The sequence below is a fragment of the Salmo salar genome, chromosome 01 (assembly GCF_965601325.2).
Source record: "Salmo salar chromosome 01, fSalSal1, whole genome shotgun sequence".
Taxonomy (NCBI): domain Eukaryota; kingdom Metazoa; phylum Chordata; class Actinopteri; order Salmoniformes; family Salmonidae; genus Salmo; species Salmo salar.
This window is the reverse complement of record NC_138291.1, coordinates 47,459,076-47,477,426: the sequence shown is the minus strand read 5'-3', so window position 1 is coordinate 47,477,426 and position 18,351 is coordinate 47,459,076. Positions and strand designations below refer to the sequence as shown.

At 40.9% G+C, this 18,351-nt stretch overlaps 1 protein-coding gene across 1 annotated transcript in view; it reads right to left on the bottom strand.

Moving 5' to 3' along the window:
* Window positions 1-18,351, bottom strand: part of ism2a (isthmin 2a) — a 52,072-nt gene extending 33,721 nt beyond the window's left edge. The window contains exon 1 of the mRNA XM_014196118.2: window positions 17,420-18,351. Within this exon, the coding sequence (XP_014051593.1) occupies window positions 17,420-17,554 (135 nt within the window). The 5' untranslated portion in view covers window positions 17,555-18,351. The remainder of the gene's footprint in view (window positions 1-17,419) is intronic.

Genomic DNA, 18,351 nt, shown 5'->3' with positions numbered 1-18,351 from the left:
CGCTAGTGCTCTGCTGACCTGACAGTGTTCTAGAGAGATATGGTACCAAACCCCCTGCTGACCTGACAGTGTTCTAGAGAGATATGGTACCAAACCCCCGCTAGTGCTCTGCTGACCTGACAGTGTTCTAGAGAGATATGGCACCAAACCCCCGCTAGTGCTCTGCTGACCTGACAGTGTTCTAGAGAGATATGGTACCAAACCCCCTGCTGACCTGACAGTGTTCTAGAGAGATATGGTACCAAACCACCACTAGTGCTCCGCTGACCTGACAGTGTTCTAGAGAGATATGGTACCAAACCCCCCGCTAGTGCTCCGCTGATCTGACAGTGTTCTAGAGAGATATGGTACCAAACCCCCGCTAGTGCTCCGCTGACCTAACAGTGTTCTAGAGAGATATGGTACCAAACCACCGCTAGTGCTCCGCTGACCTAACAGTGTTCTAGAGAGATATGGTACCAAACCCCCGCTAGTGCTCCGCTGACCTAACAGTGTTCTAGAGAGATATGGTACCAAACCCCCGCCAGTGCTCTGCTGACCTAACAGTGTTCTAGAGAGATATGGTACCAAACAGGCACTAATTGGAGTTCCATGACTGGAGAATGTACAGTGCCCTAAGGAACTAGACTTGACTGTTAGACTGTAAGTCATGCTGTTATGCTTCATATGAATCTTTCAGATCTATGTATGTGTATTCATGGAATGTGTGTGTGTGTGTGTGTGCGCGCGCGTGTGTGTGTGTCACACACTGTGTGTTCTTTAGCTCACCACACACTAATGCAGTTCCGTTGAAGCGTTAGTTTACGTTTCTTGTTCATTAAAACCTGAAGCTGAGATTGCAGTGTGTACCAATCAGCATATGCAACCAGGCTGTAGTTTCATACCTGGATTATGGTATACAGTTTCAGCTTAACCTCAATTAGGGCGTCTGACATTTGAGAACTTTCCACTCCACACAGTCACCCCATGCCACCATATAGAACAGCAACTTGAAGTTCTGTACGGGATAAAGAATTTGGCACTCTCTGTGAAATGTGGCATGGGCATCAGCTCCCCTCTAAGAGGGGGAACTAGCCGATCATTCCAGGATTATTTGGTTTAACAATTACCAGAGCCTCTCAACCCAATTCTACCCCTCATCCCTGTTGCTCTGCCTCCACACACACATGCACATGAAAGCATACACGCACACACACACACGCATGCATGTGTCATGACGTTGGCCTGTGGGTAAGGTTTATGACCCCCCCATGAATACCTTTCTCCCTTCCCCTCTCTTTCTGACCCTACTGAAGGACTTGAATAGCCTGTGTTAAATATAGAGAGTCTGGGAACATCAAACAAATGGGGAAAAGGAACCATATTTTGGTAATAAAACCAGTTGGAAATATGCTTGGGAACGTAATGAGTATGGATGTCAGTTCGGTTGTCATCTGAGACATTATGACTGATGACAGGACGACATAAACTGTACCTGAGAAAGTATACACCCTCTAGTTATCAGAGTAACATGGAATTGTTATGCAATTGAAATGTTTGATATTGAAATTGTTTGTTAGGAGATTAAATGTAATTTTAGCTTCCAAATGAGAGAATTGGGTTTTCATAAGGAAAGTGCCCTGCTTGATCAGTGGCCCACCCCTGTGAAGAGACAGGGGTTATAAACGATGAAACACATCCTTCCCCCTCTCCACTATATAAGCCTTTGACGAAAAGATAACCACATGTTCCAGTACGTGAGGTCTGCAGCCTCTACGTTAGAAGGACACACGTCAAGTACAGAACTAAGCCAACCTCAGCGTGAGCTTTGGTGGCGAATGGTATGAACTTTGAGCTGTAGACGTGGGCTAGGAAAGGACGGACGACTGATCCAGTCTAACAACCAGACGAAGATACCACCACGTATCCACTTTACCACCATTGACATTCTTCCGAGGACAGGAAGATCTGTTGGCCAACCCGGCCAGCATCTACGACCAACCTACCGAAGCGCAGCTCAGAGTAAATATTTATTGCATTTTCCTTTTCCAAATGGGCGGTAATTTAGTAATGCATAAGATAATGTATTTACGTTAGCATAGCTGCTGTTTCTTCGTTCCTAAGTCTTCCCGCTCTTTCATTCAAGCCCAACCCCCTTTCCTTTGTGTAACCAGCCATCATACAGGTTCCGTCCACCAGGACATTTTCTGTATGACATCATTTGTATTCTGTGTATATGTAATTCTGTGTGATTAGTTTAGGTATTTAGTAAATAAATAATTAAACCCAATTTTCTATTGCTGATTCAACTTGTTAGCCAGGGTTCATGAAGATAGCCAAGAATTTACCACTTTCATTATGAGACTGAAAATAAGATAAGGGTTAATATTGACTGCTATCGATGTAAAATATGACTAAGTATTTTAAGAGTTTATTCGGAAGATAACGGCTCTATAAACGTTCTTCCGTGGTGCCCCGACTTTCTAGTTAATTACATTTACATGATTAGCTTAATCAGGTAATATTAATTACAGAGAAAGAATTTTATAGGTTAGCATGTCATATCACTTAATCCGGCATAGCCAAAGACACGACACATGCCCAAACAGACATATATACTGAGTATACAAAACATTAAGAACACCTGCTCTTTCCATGACATAGACTGACCAGGTGAATCCAGGTGAATGAACAGGTTAAAGAAGGATTTTTAAGCCGTGAGACAATTGAGACATGGATTTTGTATGTGTGCCATCCAGAAGGTGAATGGGCAAGACAAAATATTTAAGTGCCTTTGAACGGGGTATGGTAGTAGGTGCCAGGTGCACCAGTTTGTGTCAAGAACTGCTGGATTTTTCACGCTCAACAGTTTCCTGTGTCTATGACGAATGGTCCACCACCCAAAGGACATCCAGTGACAACTGTAGGAAGCATTGGTCCACATCGGCCAGCATTCCTTCGGAACAATTTTGACACCTTGTAGAAATGTCCATGACCCGACGAATTGAAGCTGTTCTGAGGGCAAAAGGGGGTGATACTTAATATTAGGAACGTGTTCCTAATGTTTGGTATACTCAGTGTACATGTACACATGCATGCTCACACATACACACATAAGAGAGTCACATGCAATATTGCTGCATACATTCCAGGCCAGAGTTAGGATAAGTAAGTAGTTGTTTGTGTGTAAAACAGGTGGTTCATGTTGCGTCCCTCAAACATTTAGCCTCGCCGGCTCCCTCTGAGCAATGTCAACCCAACCGCTCTCTCACTTTAATAAAAATACATCACAGAGAGAGATGGAGGGGGAAGAGAGGGGTGAGAAAGAGAGTGAGATAGAGAATGTGAGAGAGAATGCAAGATCAGGATAGGGAGAGATTGTGTGAGAGAGGAAGTGAGCGTGAGAAAGCGAGTGAGAAAGAGCATGTTTTCACACTCCGCACAATTCCACCCTGCCGTTGTTGCTTTCTAAACTGGCGCTGTGCTACTTTTCGCCAGATTGTCAAATTCTCTAGAACATTCTTTCACCTTCCAGGCAGCTAGCAAGGTATGTTTCTGGCACCCTGCCGGGCCAACGGTGAGAGAGACTTCCGCTGTATCTAGTGATCTATAGGCCTCTTCTGTGAGTACATGGATGCCTGCATGGGGGAGTTCCGCAGTTATACTGTTATTGAGCTTAGCCATCTAATCAAAAGTCTTCATCTTCCACAAGAAAACAGTGGAGACATAAAATCAGTTTTATAAGAGGAGAAACAGGACCTTTGTGCAAGGCGCTGCTTCCATAATCAGGAGGTGCCGGTTGTCATGAGATCATCTAGAGATTGTTTCCCAGACCCAGATCGCACCTATTCCTGCACTAAGATTCATGTTCAATGGAGAATGTTCATTGAAAGTGCTTTTTAGTCTAGGACTCGGGACTGGGCCCAGGAAACTGCATGGCCCCTAGTGACTGAGACATTAACCAAAACTCTCGAGTTAACAGACAGAGACAGATAGAATGAAGTCAGTGCTAGGGTGAAGGATATGGGGTTTCTGTGTTCTGGTAACACCCCATAAATCCAGAGGTAGAAATATAAGAGGACCAATGAAATCAGATTCCCTCGCTCTCGCAACGATTGCATCATCATGCCCTTCATTTGACGAAGATTACGGATTAAATATTTCATTAAGCAAATACTTGTGTGTGTTCAAAATTAGAGCAATATCCACCATCGTAGTATGGATGAAGCATGAGCTGGAATGGGAAGCTACAGTAACTGAAGCTGGCTAGCTTTAGAAAACCCTCAGTACATCTAGCGTCAATCGTAGTACACCCCTCTGGTCTTTACATCTCTCTAACTTAAGTCAAACAACATACACCGCAGCTCAGCTGGGCTTCATACAGCAGATCTTCACCATGTTATTTATGTGTTATGAGGTATGGTGATTCAGAAAAAGAGAGGAGACAAAAGAAACTCAAAGCACCTGTGTGGATAGCGAAAGAGAGGGTAAAGAGGGTAATTCCGTAAGAAACACCAATTACTTACATGGTCATTTATCATTTATTTGCACGTAATTACTAAATCAATACCTTCAAGTCCTCCTCTTGTGTTGATATTCTCTCCCGTTGTTTCTGTGTACTTTACCTTTAGTTAGCATGTACGTTCGTAGTAACAGGGCTGTAAAATGAAGTGGTGTCTGTTTCAGCATATACAACGTAGTTACTTGTGAGGTACCACGGCATTGGACGACTCCATCCAATGTAGACAAGAGTACATTTCTTTGTGATCGTACCCTGTTTTTACAAGATACCACCTTCACACTTACAGGGTAGGTAGGAGGTAAGAGGGATGTAAGATGAAGCCATTGCTAATACCATATACTGTCACGACATCGACGGAAGGTGGCGCCCCTCCTCGCCCGGGTGGCGCTCGGCAGTCGTTGTCGCCGGCCTACTACCTGCCACCGATCCTCTGTTTCACTTTCTGTTGGTTAGGTCTAGGTTAGGCATGCACCTGTTTTGTATTAGTTGTTTAGTGGGGGGTGGGGGGGGTATTTAGTCGTGCTACGTAGGCTTGTTGTTTGTGCGTGATTGTTTTATGTCAGGATGCTTCTCGTCTGAGGAACAGGTGTTTCCCTCTGCCTGTGGTTTTCTAAGAGTTTATTGTGGGCTGCGTCCCTGCATTGTGTGTGGGCTGGTATTTTGGGCTTTTGTTTAATGCGCCCTGCCCTACCTAGTTTTGGACTAAGTGAATACCAATTAAACATGTGTTCACGGATTTGTGTCTCCTGCGCTTGATTTCACCCCTCCTGCTTCCTTGAGCAAACCTGACATATACACTGAGTAAACAAAACATGAAGAACACCTACTCTTTCCATGACATAGACTGACCAGGTGAATCCAGGTGAAAGCTATGATCCCTTATTGATCACTTGTTAAATCCACTTCAATCAGTGTAGATGAACGGGAGGAGACAGGTGAAATAAATTATTTTTTGAGACATGGATTGTGTATAAGTGACATTCAGAGGGTGAATATTTTGATTTATTTGTATTTATTTAACCTTTATTTAACTAGGCAGGTCAGTTAAGAACAAATTCTTATTTACAATGACAGCCTACCCCGGCCAACACTGGACCAGTTGTGCACTACCCTATGGGACTCTCAATCACGGCCGGATGTGATGCAGCCTGGATGGGCAAGACAAAAGATTTAACCTGTCTGGGCTAGGGGGCAGTATTTTCACGGCCGGATGAAAAACGTACCCAATTTGAACAGGTTACTACTCTGGCCCAGAAAATAGAATATGCATAGTATTAGTAGATTTGGATAGAAAACACTCTGACGTTTCTAAAACTGTTTGAATGGTGTCTGTGAGTATAACAGAACTCATATGGAAGGCAAAAACCTGAGAAAAAGTCAACCAGGAAGTGGAGGATCTGAGAATTGTAGTTCTTCTTTCTAGTCCCTTTCGAAACTACAGTATCCATGGGGTTACGTTGCACTTCCTAAGGCTTCCATTGGCTGTCTAAAGCCTTCAGAAAGTGGTTTGAGCATTCTCCTGTCACTGGGCAGATAATAGGAGCTCAGTTTCTGAGTGGACTGCCTGGCAACAAAGGGATTGGATATGCGCGGTCACGCGAGCACGCTGTTCCTTCGTTTTCTCCTTGAATGAATACGCTATTGTCCGGTTTGAATATTATCACAATTTTACGTAAAAAATACCATAAAGATTGATTTTATATTAGTTTTAATTTCTTTTCGTTTTTAGATTTTATTTGAAATTAAGTTTAGTTTCAGTTAGTTCTCACATTTGATTAACACATTTTTATTTAGTTCCAGTTTGATAAAAACATTTCTATTTCATTTTTCTATTATTTAGTTTTAGTTTAATTGTTAGGGACAGAAAGGATAGTACCCTATTCATGGGGGCTAGGAGCCAATTCGAGTTGAAGTCAGAAGTTTACATACACCTTGGCCAAATACATTTAAATCAGTATTTCACAATTTCTGACATTTAATCCTAGTAAAAAATTCCTGTCTTAGGTCAGTTAAGATCACCACTTTATTTTAAAAATGTGAAATGTGAGAATAATAGTAGAGAGAATGATTTTTTCATCTTTTATTTCTTTCATCACATTCCCAGTGGGTCAGAAATGTACATACACTCAATTAGTATATGGTAGCATTGCCATTCAATTGTTTAACTTGGGTCAAACATTTGGGTGAATTTTGGGTGAGTTGGGTGAATTTTGTCCCATTCCTCCTCACAGAGCTGGTGGAACTGAGTCAGGTTTGTAGGCCTCCTTGATCGCACACGCTTTTTCAGTTCTGCCCACAAATTTTCTATAGGATTGAGGTCAGGGCTTTGTGATGACCACTCCAATACCTTGACTTTGTTGTCTTTAAGCCATTTTGCCACAACTTTGGAAGTATGCTTGGGGTCATTGTCCATTTGGAAGACACATTCGCGACCAAGCTTTAACTTCCTGACTGATGTCGTGAGATGTTGCTTCAATATATCCACATAATTTTCCATCCTCATGAAGCCATCTATTTTGTGAAGTGCACCAGGCTCTCCTGCAGCAAAGCACCCCCACAACATGATGCTGCCACCCCCGTGCTTCACGGTTGGGATGGTGTTCTTTGGCTTGCAAGCCTCCCCCTTTTTCCTCCAAACATAATGATGGTCATTATGGCCAAACAGTTCAATTTTTGTTTCATCAGACCAGAGGACATTTCTCCAAAAAGTACGATCTTTGTCCCCATGTGCAGTTGCAAACCGTAGTCTGGCTTTTTTATGGCGGTTTTGGAGCAGTGGCTTCTTCCTTGGTGAGCGGCCTTTCAGGTCATGTCGATATAGGACTTGTGTTACTGTGGATATAGATACTTTTGTACCTGTTTCCTCCAGCATCTTCACAAGGTCCTTTGCTGGTGTTCTGGGATTGATTTGCACTTTTCGCACCAAAGTACATTCATCTCTAGGAGATAGAATGCCTCTCCTTCCTGAGCGATATGACGGCTGCGTGGTCCCATGGTGTTTGTACTTGCATACTATTGTTTGTACAGATGAAGGTGGTACCTTCAGGCATTTGGAAATTGCTCCCAAGGATGAACCAGACTTGTGGAGGTCTACAATTTTTTTAATGAGGTCTTGGCTGATTTCTTTTGATTTTCCCATGATGTCAAGCAAAGAGGCACTGAGTTTGAAGGTAGGCCTTGAAATACATCCACAGGCACACCTCCAATTGACTCAAATTATGTCAATTAGCCTATCAGAAGCTTTTTAAGCCATGACATAATTTTCTGGAATTTTACAAGCTGTTAAAGGCACAGTCAACTAAGTATATGTAAACTTCTGACCCACTGGAATTGTGATACAGTGAATTATAAGTGAAATAATCTGTCTGTAAACAATAGTTGGAAAAATGACTTGTATCATGCACAAAGTAGATGTCCTAACCGACTTGCCAAAACTATAGTTTGTTAACAAGAAATTTGTGGAGTGGTTGAAAAACGAGTTTTAATGACTCCAACCTAAGTGTATGAAAACTTCCGACTTCAACTGTATGTGTTGTAAGTCTATAGTTTGTTTGTTGGGGGGCATGTCACTTCATGCCACTAGGAGGCAATAATAAGGTGGTGGTCATAGTTTTGGTTAGGTTTAAATTATAAATACATTTTAGGCCTCGTTCCAGAGCTTAGACATTTCTGATGCCTGACAGATCTTACAATGCCTGGGTAGGTATATTACAAATCAGCTAACCACACTATATGTTATTGAAATCTGTCAGTTGATGACACAGTTGATGACGTGGCACGCAACCATTGGTTGATGCATGCAATATCTGAGCAGGGGAACGCAACCACTGTCTGCTTATTGCCCCAGAGCGATACACATTTTTCTGCTCGAGGCAGGGCACTCTGGTCTGCTTATTGCCCTCGCCGCGACCAGAACAAAATAGCCAGTGAGATGTTTCGCTATAGGGCAGCCCCCTAAGCAGACCAGAGTGGCCCCTCTCCGATCATAAAAAAAATGTGGCGGTGTCTCGCTATCTCTGCCACGGATTTCTTTCCTGTCATTAGCTAGTGATAGCAAACATTATCTATTATACAGATATTGACAAGATGTTCATGTAACCGCTCTAACAATGAAAATACATGTCCTCAAAGATGGAAGGCAGGCGGGTGGAGACGAGATCAGGTGGGACCATTCTAGCCAATGAGAGGACAACTAAGCGTGTGAACAACAGGCACAACTAAGTTGTTTTTTTCAAAGTTGCAGAATGCCACGTGCTTCCACTTATATCAGTACATTTGTAACAACCTAAACATTACTCTATTTGATCAAATAACCCTCATGTAAATTCAAACTCTCTCATAGATCTCCATGCAAAAAGGTCTGCTTATCTCGTGGGGACAGATTTTTGGCGGAGGAACAGTAATCATCTCCTGAGTGGCGCAGCAGTCTAAGGCACTGCTTCTCAGTGCTAGAAGTGTCACTACAGACCCTGGTTCGATTCCAGTCTGTATCACAACCGGCCGTGATTGGGAGTCTCATTGGGCTGGAGATCGGGCCTAGCATACAACTCACTCATGATGTCAACATCATCAATCAAACCACCATCATTTCAATACCTTTGGAACATATTGATGTTGAATAACTAAGTGCTATATGATGTGTGTCTTATTAAGCCATAATTTGATGTTCTGTTCAATTGGTCTTGTTTTATACCAAATAAATGGCCCAGCGTCGTCTGGGTTAGGGTTTGGCCGGGGTAGGCTGTCATTGTAAATAAGAATTTGTTCTTAACTGACTTGCCTAGTTAAATAAAGGTTTAATAAAAAATAAGTCTTCTTCGCTTTTCTTCTCTGGCGAAACACTGCCATCTATTGGCAGCATTTGCCTGCAAGAATCAGAAGTTCGAAAACCCAATAATTTTTTTTTTTTAAATCCCATTTGATTTTTGCCCAAAAGTTTAAAATAAAATACAAAAACTGAACATCATTTATCCTTTTTTTTATTACTTTGAGTTAGTTTTGAAGTCAAAGATAATAGTTTTTATTTTTAGTAAATTGTTTTTACAATTTTAGTTTTTAGTTTAGTTTTAGTTTACTATAATAACCCTGACAAAAACACACACACACACACACACACACACATACACACACACACACACCCTTTAAACCTCCATGCTCATTTGAGACACCTCTTTCAAAGTCAATGAGATCTCATCATCTTGCCATGTAGCCAAAATAATGGGTAACTGGGAATTTTGGGTAATGGGTAAGTGGATGTTAATTGCTTAATTCATTCCTAAACCACACCTGTGTGAAAGCACCTGCTTTCAATACACTTTGTATCCCTCATTTATTCAAGTATTTCCTTTATTTTGGCAGTAATCTGTATGTAGTAGTAACAGGGCTGTAAAATGAAGTGGTGTCTGTTTCCAGGTAAATACAATGTAGTACCAGCACATTGGATGACTCCAATCCATGAAGACAACAGCAAATCTGTCCGTGATCCTACCCTGTTCATGGTACCACCTCTACACTTATGGGATAGATATGAGGTAAGAGGACTGTAAAATGAAGCTGTTGCTAATACCATGTAAATACCAGATACTGTCAAGTTTACTCCAGTACAATATAACAAAGTGATCCAGTTTGTAAGTGTTTTTTTTATACGATTGAGACACAAAACTTTGTTTAATGAATATTAACCAAACAAACCTAGCTAGCTAGCTAAGTAGCAACACATTTGTATTCACAACCATATCAAAGACCTAGCATAACAACAAAAGTGAAATGCATAAATGTCTATGTGAATATGTGTAAATCATTTTTACATTAGCTACTGTATATACAAAAATGTTTTGTATCTACATGACATGAATATATATCATATACAAATATGATTAAACAGAATGACTGCATATATCCCAATCATGAGCTAACATAGAAGATGACTTGCAGAAATTGCTAGCTATCTGACCATTTCACTTACCAGAAAAAGTGCTACAAATTAACTGTAACTATGTGTAAATACAACTTTCCACAACCATGTTATCAATTAAAGGGCATGTAGCAGCTATTTCTCAATGCCAGAAACGTATATAATTGTAACTTAGAGCACCCCAAGAAAACCTTCCCAAATTACAAACACTTAAATCAATTTTTATCATATTCTAATATTGTTCTAAATGTTGGGTTTCCATGCTCACTCTTCATACACTTGCGGGTATAATAAAAAAAAAATTTAAAAAAAAAAAAAAAAAAGTGTGGGTTAGTGGTATGGAGCTAGCTAGCAATTGTATTTTTATTCATCAAGATGGCCAAGCTTTGTGTGGTAGCAGGGGGTAGAAACACTTGCTATGGAAATGTGAGTATGCCTCTATTATCATGCAAATGCAACACTTTGTAAAGTGGGATACAGTTGTGAGAATGAGGTCGGCGAATTGGGCATTTACTCGCAAATTTTATCCTTGAGAACTTCCATGGCTGTCAACAATAGAAGGAGGGCTTCAGCAAAATGTTGCTTTTCAAAATGGATGCTGTCCTTACCAACAATGTGGCCTATAAAGTATCACAAACAGCCAGCAGCACCAGCAGAGACAAAGCATTATCAGGACTTTACCGGCTAAATGAAAGAGCTAACTTATTACCTCTATGCTAAACTTAGCTAGCTATAGAGCTACCGTATTTAATCAAATCAAATTCAAATCAAATTTATTTTTATATAGCCCTTCGTACATCAGCTGATATTCTCAAAGTGCTGTACAGAAACCCAGCCTAAAACCCCAAACAGCAAGCAAAGCATGTGAAAGAAGCACGGTGGCTAGGAAAAACTCCCTAGGAAAAACTCCCTAGAAAGGCCAAAAACCTAGGAAGAAACCTAGAGAGGAACCAGGCTATGAGGGGTGGCCAGTCCTCTTCTGGCTGTGCAGGGTGGATATAGCTCACATATGTATTTAGCTCACATCTTCCATCTAAATAACACTGATTAATGCTAAAGTAGCCAAATTAACATGTCTGCCAACTGTTGCTAGCTAACTGCTGGTACTGTCATACTATAGATAGTACAAACCTATGGGAAAAGAGTAGTTTGGTCACGATGGAGGTCAATGTTTCTGTATAGAGCCTGTGGCTGGGGCCCAAACTGTGTGTATGTCTATGTGTGTGGATAGCGAGCTAAACTGTAATGCAAAGCTTTGGCCAGGTATTAGAACGTGGATCTGGTGGAATTTCAGAGAAAGGAGACAGATTTTCTTTAGAGGGGTGGATTGTGGATTTTGTTTAATTGGAACATTTATTTCTAGAGCTTCCCGCATAAGTTGTGTTTTGGGAGCCGTTCACTGTCTCGTTGGATGGTGTCTAGCATTGGGGGAGTTTTCTATTGAGCCTGCCTGCAGGCTAAATTGAAATGCGACACTTTGGTCATGGATCTGATCGCAGATCTGGGGTCATTTAGAAGTCCTGGAGACAGGCTTTCTATGGAGGGGTGGATTGTGGATTTTGTTAAATGGGAAAGTAATCAATGTTGTCACAGTTGCTTCTTGTTAAAGAGGCATCAGCTAACGTTAGCTTGCTATAGCTAGCGATCCTTTCCCTCTGTTTCTGAATGAATTTGTGTCTGTTTCTTTCTAGCAGGCAAAATAAGTGAGCTAGATATGTCGATAACATATCCAAGTTTGTCACTGGTATGGGGTAGTAAATATCCTAAAGCTAGCCAGTTAGACAGTGATAGCCGCAAGCTAGGAGAGAATTCACTTTCTGTTTTATCTGCTGCTGGCTTGATAATGTTTACTCAAATATATTTTTCCACATGTAATTGATGAAAAAAGATTTTTATTCTCTAAATATTATAATTGTGTCAATATATTGTGACTATCGTTGAAAAATCCTCACAGCCGTTATCCATGCTAAAACATAAAGTACAACCTGGTGCGCATCAGCTTACCATGTACAGTAGGCTAAAGTAGGCTCACCGTGTGAGTCATCAAAATTGAGATCTTGCGTTCATGCGTTTCTGCCAGTCTTCGTGGTTTTTATGTGCATGCATTTTACAATTGTAAATTAACAAATAATTGTTCAAGTTAGAACCCATGTATACTAGTTAATATACAGCACCAACTACATAAATATCTGATAGGGTCCATTATCTGCTACCTGGACTTTAAGAAACACGTCTTTCCAAGGTCCTCTCTCCATCCTACTTCTTCCCACCGGCTAATCCTCCGACTAATCCAAACATAGATAGCAATCATTTATCTCTGGTAGAAGTCACATTTCTGACTAAATAACAACACGTACGTCCTTAAATCATGACCAATAATACTTATACTCACAGATGATGGCAATTTAAAGGCTAGAAAGACAAGGATGACTATGGATTGTTAGCCAGACGACTCACACAACTCTTTGTTCGCTACATACTTTGTTCGCTACATCATCAAAGATTATGGATGTACTGACAAGATACATGTCTCTCTGCCCTAACAATGGGAGTCGTTGTCCACAAAGCGGAAAAGCGGGCTGTCTAGCTCCCTGCTATCCTTTCTTTGGATTGGTGGATACATTGTTGTAATCCTTTTTTGAATATTCGATGAGTGTTGTTGACGTCAACCGCCTGTATTCAATGGAGAGAGATGCTATGCTAATAGCCTTATACCATGGATATGCATAAACTCTTAGAAAAAAATGTGCTCTTTTTGCTTCCAGGTAGAACACTTTTGGCTTCCATGTAGAACCCTTTCTACAGAGGGTTATACATGGAACCCAAAAGGATTTACCTGGAACCAAAAAGGCTTCCCCTATGGGGACAGCTGAAGAACCCTTTTGGAAGCCTTAGCTATCCCGAGGCAATTCCGATATGAAGTGTTTTTTTCACAAAGTTGCTGGAATGTCACGTGTCCTTCTTATACCAGTACACTCGTAACAACTTAAGCATTACGGGACTTCTATTAGATCAAATAAACCTTGCGTAGCAAATAAGGTATACATTTTTTGTTGTTGACCAAATTCGAAACTCTCTCATTGGAGTCCATACAAAAACTCCATGCTTGGTGGGCGAAACAACGAAAAAACGCTACCTGCTGGAGGGAGACAGATTTTCTGCCAAATTGGGCCTCCCTCTTCCTCTCTGCAATCATTGAACTTGTTTATGGTGACGAGGAGCGTTGTACAAAACAAATTCTTCAGCAATTGGATCGCCTCGAACCAATCAGAGTACCAAAGTCAATAACACATTTTCAAACCGCCGCTTTACCCACGTGTGTTCTGGCTCTGGCCCAACACATCGGATTCTGGGCCAATCAGACGGCTCCGAATCTGTTTACATTCGGTGAAGGGGTCGGGAGGTACTCATTGCAGAGAAGAAACGAACGTCTGTGGATGTGGTGTAGCATTTGGACGGAGCTACCCCCTGCTGAGTCCCCAACAACCAGACATTCCGGTTTTCAGGGGAAATTGAAAAATAGCCTGTGACACGACTTCCACTTCTGGACATTAAGAAGGAGACACTCCATCTTAACTCCTCCTCTACTTTTACTGGCTTTGTTGAACGGTGTAGAAGAGAACCTCCCCCTACAGTTTTTTTTCTTCTCATCAAGACTAGTATGTAGGGGATCTAGTTTCAGGCATTTATTTTATGCCTGCTACGTTAGGTTACAACGGAGCAAGGAGTCTGGGTAGCCAGGCAAATAGACGGTGGCAAGTTTGAACATCGTGGGTGAGATTGAAAAGTAGCTACTAGCAACAATAACGAGTCACTTCCAGGTTACGAATTTTGGAACATTTCAAAATAAAAGTCCCTCATGTCATAGTAGAAAAGTGTCAAAAACATTTGGTTTAGCGTTTCCCAATGTAGTTATAATGTTGCATCCTATAACGTGCACTATGCAAAACTGCAAAAAATACTGAATTAATATCATACACAGCGTTTTGCCGCATGCTTTTATTTTGATGGAAAAAACAGAAGTCTTAATGTGGCCAGCCGTCCCTGGCCACCGGTTGCTGAAGTGACACTTCACATGCAAGCTCCTCCGTTCCTTCAGATGATGTATATAAACCCTGGATTTCTGATACTATGTATTGGCCAATGAGAGGCTTTGAAGCCACCGGTCACCTATTGGCACTCCCCGGATGAAGCAGTCCTACAGTATTTCAATTAAATGTTTCAAGGACAATTATTTTTTCTGTTGTAACGAGGAAAGTAACATTAGAACTTCAAAAAATTATACTTTAAGGAATATTTTTTAATATAATTTTCAATTTTTTATTTTCATGTTTAGCTCACATAATATAATTTAAAAGTATGTAATAAGGTGTACGTAATAGAATAATCATGTCAAAAACAAATATAGCCATTCATAAATGCATTTCTATAGCTTCCAAAATATTATTTTGAATGGTGGGGGAGTGCCAAGATGGAGGCATGGTGGCTTCAAAACTGTTAGTCATCTAGTGTATATATAAATAATTGATTCCTTCTTACTGCGCTTTGGAAAGATATGTCTGTGGGTAATATTGTGAAAATGTAGTTAAAGACTTGCTTTCGCAAGCAGTGTTTTATGTTGGAATTACATTTTTTGTATGTTTATTCTACATTCTAAAGTCTACTTGTATGCTAGGCTAATTAAGCTAACGGATCACCATTGATATTACATTGTGTGTTAGCATGCTAGCTCCCGCTATGGTAGTAATTTAGCTACATGTTGTACAGAATCTATGTAGCTCTTTTGAGTGTTAAGATATTGTTTTCTTACGAGGCAATATGCATGTGAGAACATTGCATAGATGCTTAGTTTGTCCATACTCTGTTTACAGTTATTTTGTGACACTTCTAGCTATTTCTGCAAATCAATATGCTTGAGCTAGCAATCTTCTATGTTAGCTTGTGGTTAGAATGTATGCAGTCATTCTTTTTTGTGGGTGGGTAAGATTTATTTTATAAACAACACAAAACATACAAATGTTTTATTTTATTGAACCTTTATTTAACTTGTTATTTATAATGACAGCATAACCCGGACGACGCCATGCCAATTGTGCGCCACCCTATGGGACTCTCAGTCACGGCCGGATGTGATTCAACCTGGATTCAAACCAGGGACTGTAGTGTCGCCTCTTCCACTGAGATGCAGTGCCTTAGACCGCTGCGCTACTTGGGTGCCTGAGTTGGGCTCCCGAGTGGTGCAAATGACAACATCATACAAACATCAACTACATCACACCTACCCAGACCCACTAGCACACACCCCCATATCCAGCACCCGCATCACTTTCCGCCACAAGGCCTGAAACTGCAACATGTAGTTTCTCTCCGTAGCCCACGCAATATTTAAATAATACATCTTTTTATTTTTCCATTGTATTATTGGATTGTTTTATTTCCACGTTTTTAGTATACATTTTTCCGAGATAGGGGATCTCGCTACACCCCAATATGCCATGTCTTGAAATACACAGACAGGCGGAATAAAGTATGTTTACAATGTGATACTTCTGACAGCCAACTTTCTAGTTCCGCCCACAACTTCTGGACTTTATAGCGTTCTCAGAAAGCATGAATTATTGAGTCATTATTAGTTTTGCACTCAAGACATGACTCTGCCGTTGTGCTTTATAATTTGTGAATTTTGTCTCTTGTATAATAAATTATGTATGCAGTGATTCTATTCAGTCATATTTGTATGCTTCATGTAGATACAACTTGTATGTAGCTAATGTTAAAATTATTTTCACATATTCACATAGAAATGTATGCAATTGCTTTTGTTGTTAAGCTAGCTAGCTAGCTATTTGATATGATTGTGAATAGAAATGTGTTTTTACTTACGTTTGTTTGGTTGATTTTCATTAAAATAACTTCACTCTGAATTGCGTGCTTGTCTGTATTGTGAAAAATCACTTTGTTATATTGTACTGGAGTAAACATGAAAATATATTGTATTAACATGGAATTAGCAACAACGTCATTTTACAGCCCTCTTACTTCATATCTATCCTGTAAGTGTGAAGGTGGTACCATGTAACAACAGGGTAAGATCACGGGCAGATTTGTTGTCTTCGTGTGATGGAGTCGACAGACAGACAGACTGATAGATAGATAGAGGGAGAGTTCTCCATTAATAATATTTTATCAGAAAGGGTATAAGCCTGAGGCTACACTTGCTTAAGACTTCTGATCTCTGACCCTTTACCTCTGACCTGCTCCCTGAACCCTGGAAAACGATGACTAGTAACTGGGTCATTACTGTATTATAGCCATGTGGAAGGGCAATGCCTTCATCTTTATTAAGATTTAAATGCAGCCCAAAGTCTATGCAGTATAGCATACATACACACTGACAGACATGAACTGCCAGATGCTCCAATGATACCCGAGGGGGGTATTTGAGGTGTTATCAGGTATGAGTGTCATCACAACTGGAAAATGTCAATTTCCTCACCAGCCAATGAGGGCTCTCTGCTCCTCTCAGCCTAAGGACTGCCTAAGAACATACTCTCTGTTGTACATTATTTAATGTTTTTTTTTTTTTAGATTGTCTCCCCTTAACATGTGTAGACAATCAAACGTTTCACTATTGCCCTCCCCAGCTCCCGACTACCTCTGCTTTCATTTCATCAAAATGATTGCGCAATGAAGTCACTTTGGACCATGGCCATTGTTGCTCACTGTCTCTGGTCCATTGAGCTTTCAGAATAAAGAGTTTAACCAAATAGATTAATTTCATGATGAATGATGCCAATTCCTAAACAATAATGTTGTAATTTCAGACAACATACAACGTGTTACGTTCAGCCAGGTGTTTAAGGTAACACTACGCATCAATTCATAAATGCACTCTGTCAAGTTTCAGCAGAGTGAAACATATTTCCCAATCATATGACATTTAATAAAAATTTGCAAATGGCCTAACCCCCTAACTGTGAGTAGAAAAGTTAGTAGGCTTTTACCTCCGTGGTCGCAGTGCTCCTGTCCTTGGGGACTGCACTCTTTTGACTGTTGGTGGGGAAGCTCTTGATTGACACCTGGGTCATCGTCAAGAAGACTACCCACAGCAGGTTAACCTTCCTGTGCATTTTCTGCATGTCTTATCCAAGTTGGGACAACAGCTGTTGGTTTTGTCGGTGTTTGCTGGTGTTGCGATGCTGTGGTCGGTGTGGAAAGCAACAGCAGATATTTAGAAGCCGCTCGGCGTGCTGGACACGTTTTCAGAACCCTCGCCTCTGGTCCATAGCCTAAATATAATCAATATAAATCCGAAATCAATATGTAAGACTTTGCGATATACGATTCTTAATCCAATGTTGTTTGAAAGTGAACTCAGCTTTCAGAGCTGGAGCTGAATTTTGAAACAGTTTGATGCGTCTCGTCGGTGCTCTTTGCTCCCCAAATGCGCCATTAGGCTACTTCCAACAGTGACGCTCAAAGGTTACTTCAAGTATTTTGCACTGTGATCAATAATTCCCGTTGGCTCCTCTCCCGCCAATATCCAGTCTTAGTCTTGTACCAAAACCGTTTAGAACTAGATCAGGCTATCGGCTGGTAGCTATGTTGCCTACCTATCCTTCCTTGACTTTACACTGTCCAAAGACGCTTCGTCTCCTTACTTGCTCGCTTTCCATACACGCTTCTTCGGTCCTGCTATTGCAACCTTATAGTATACTCCTTTGAAATAAATGGACTTAAGTTAATCCCGAGTTTTAATAAGTAACTTTCTCTAACCTTAAATGCTGCTAACTGAAATATGTTCGCATGCGCTCTGCTGTGTCTGTTGTAAGGGACCTCTTGTTTGACTGCTTGAGAATAACCGTTTGTCATCTACAGTCGTCGCTGCTTCTCTCTCTGTCACCATCTGTTCAGTCCCAGTCACCTTCGCAGAGAC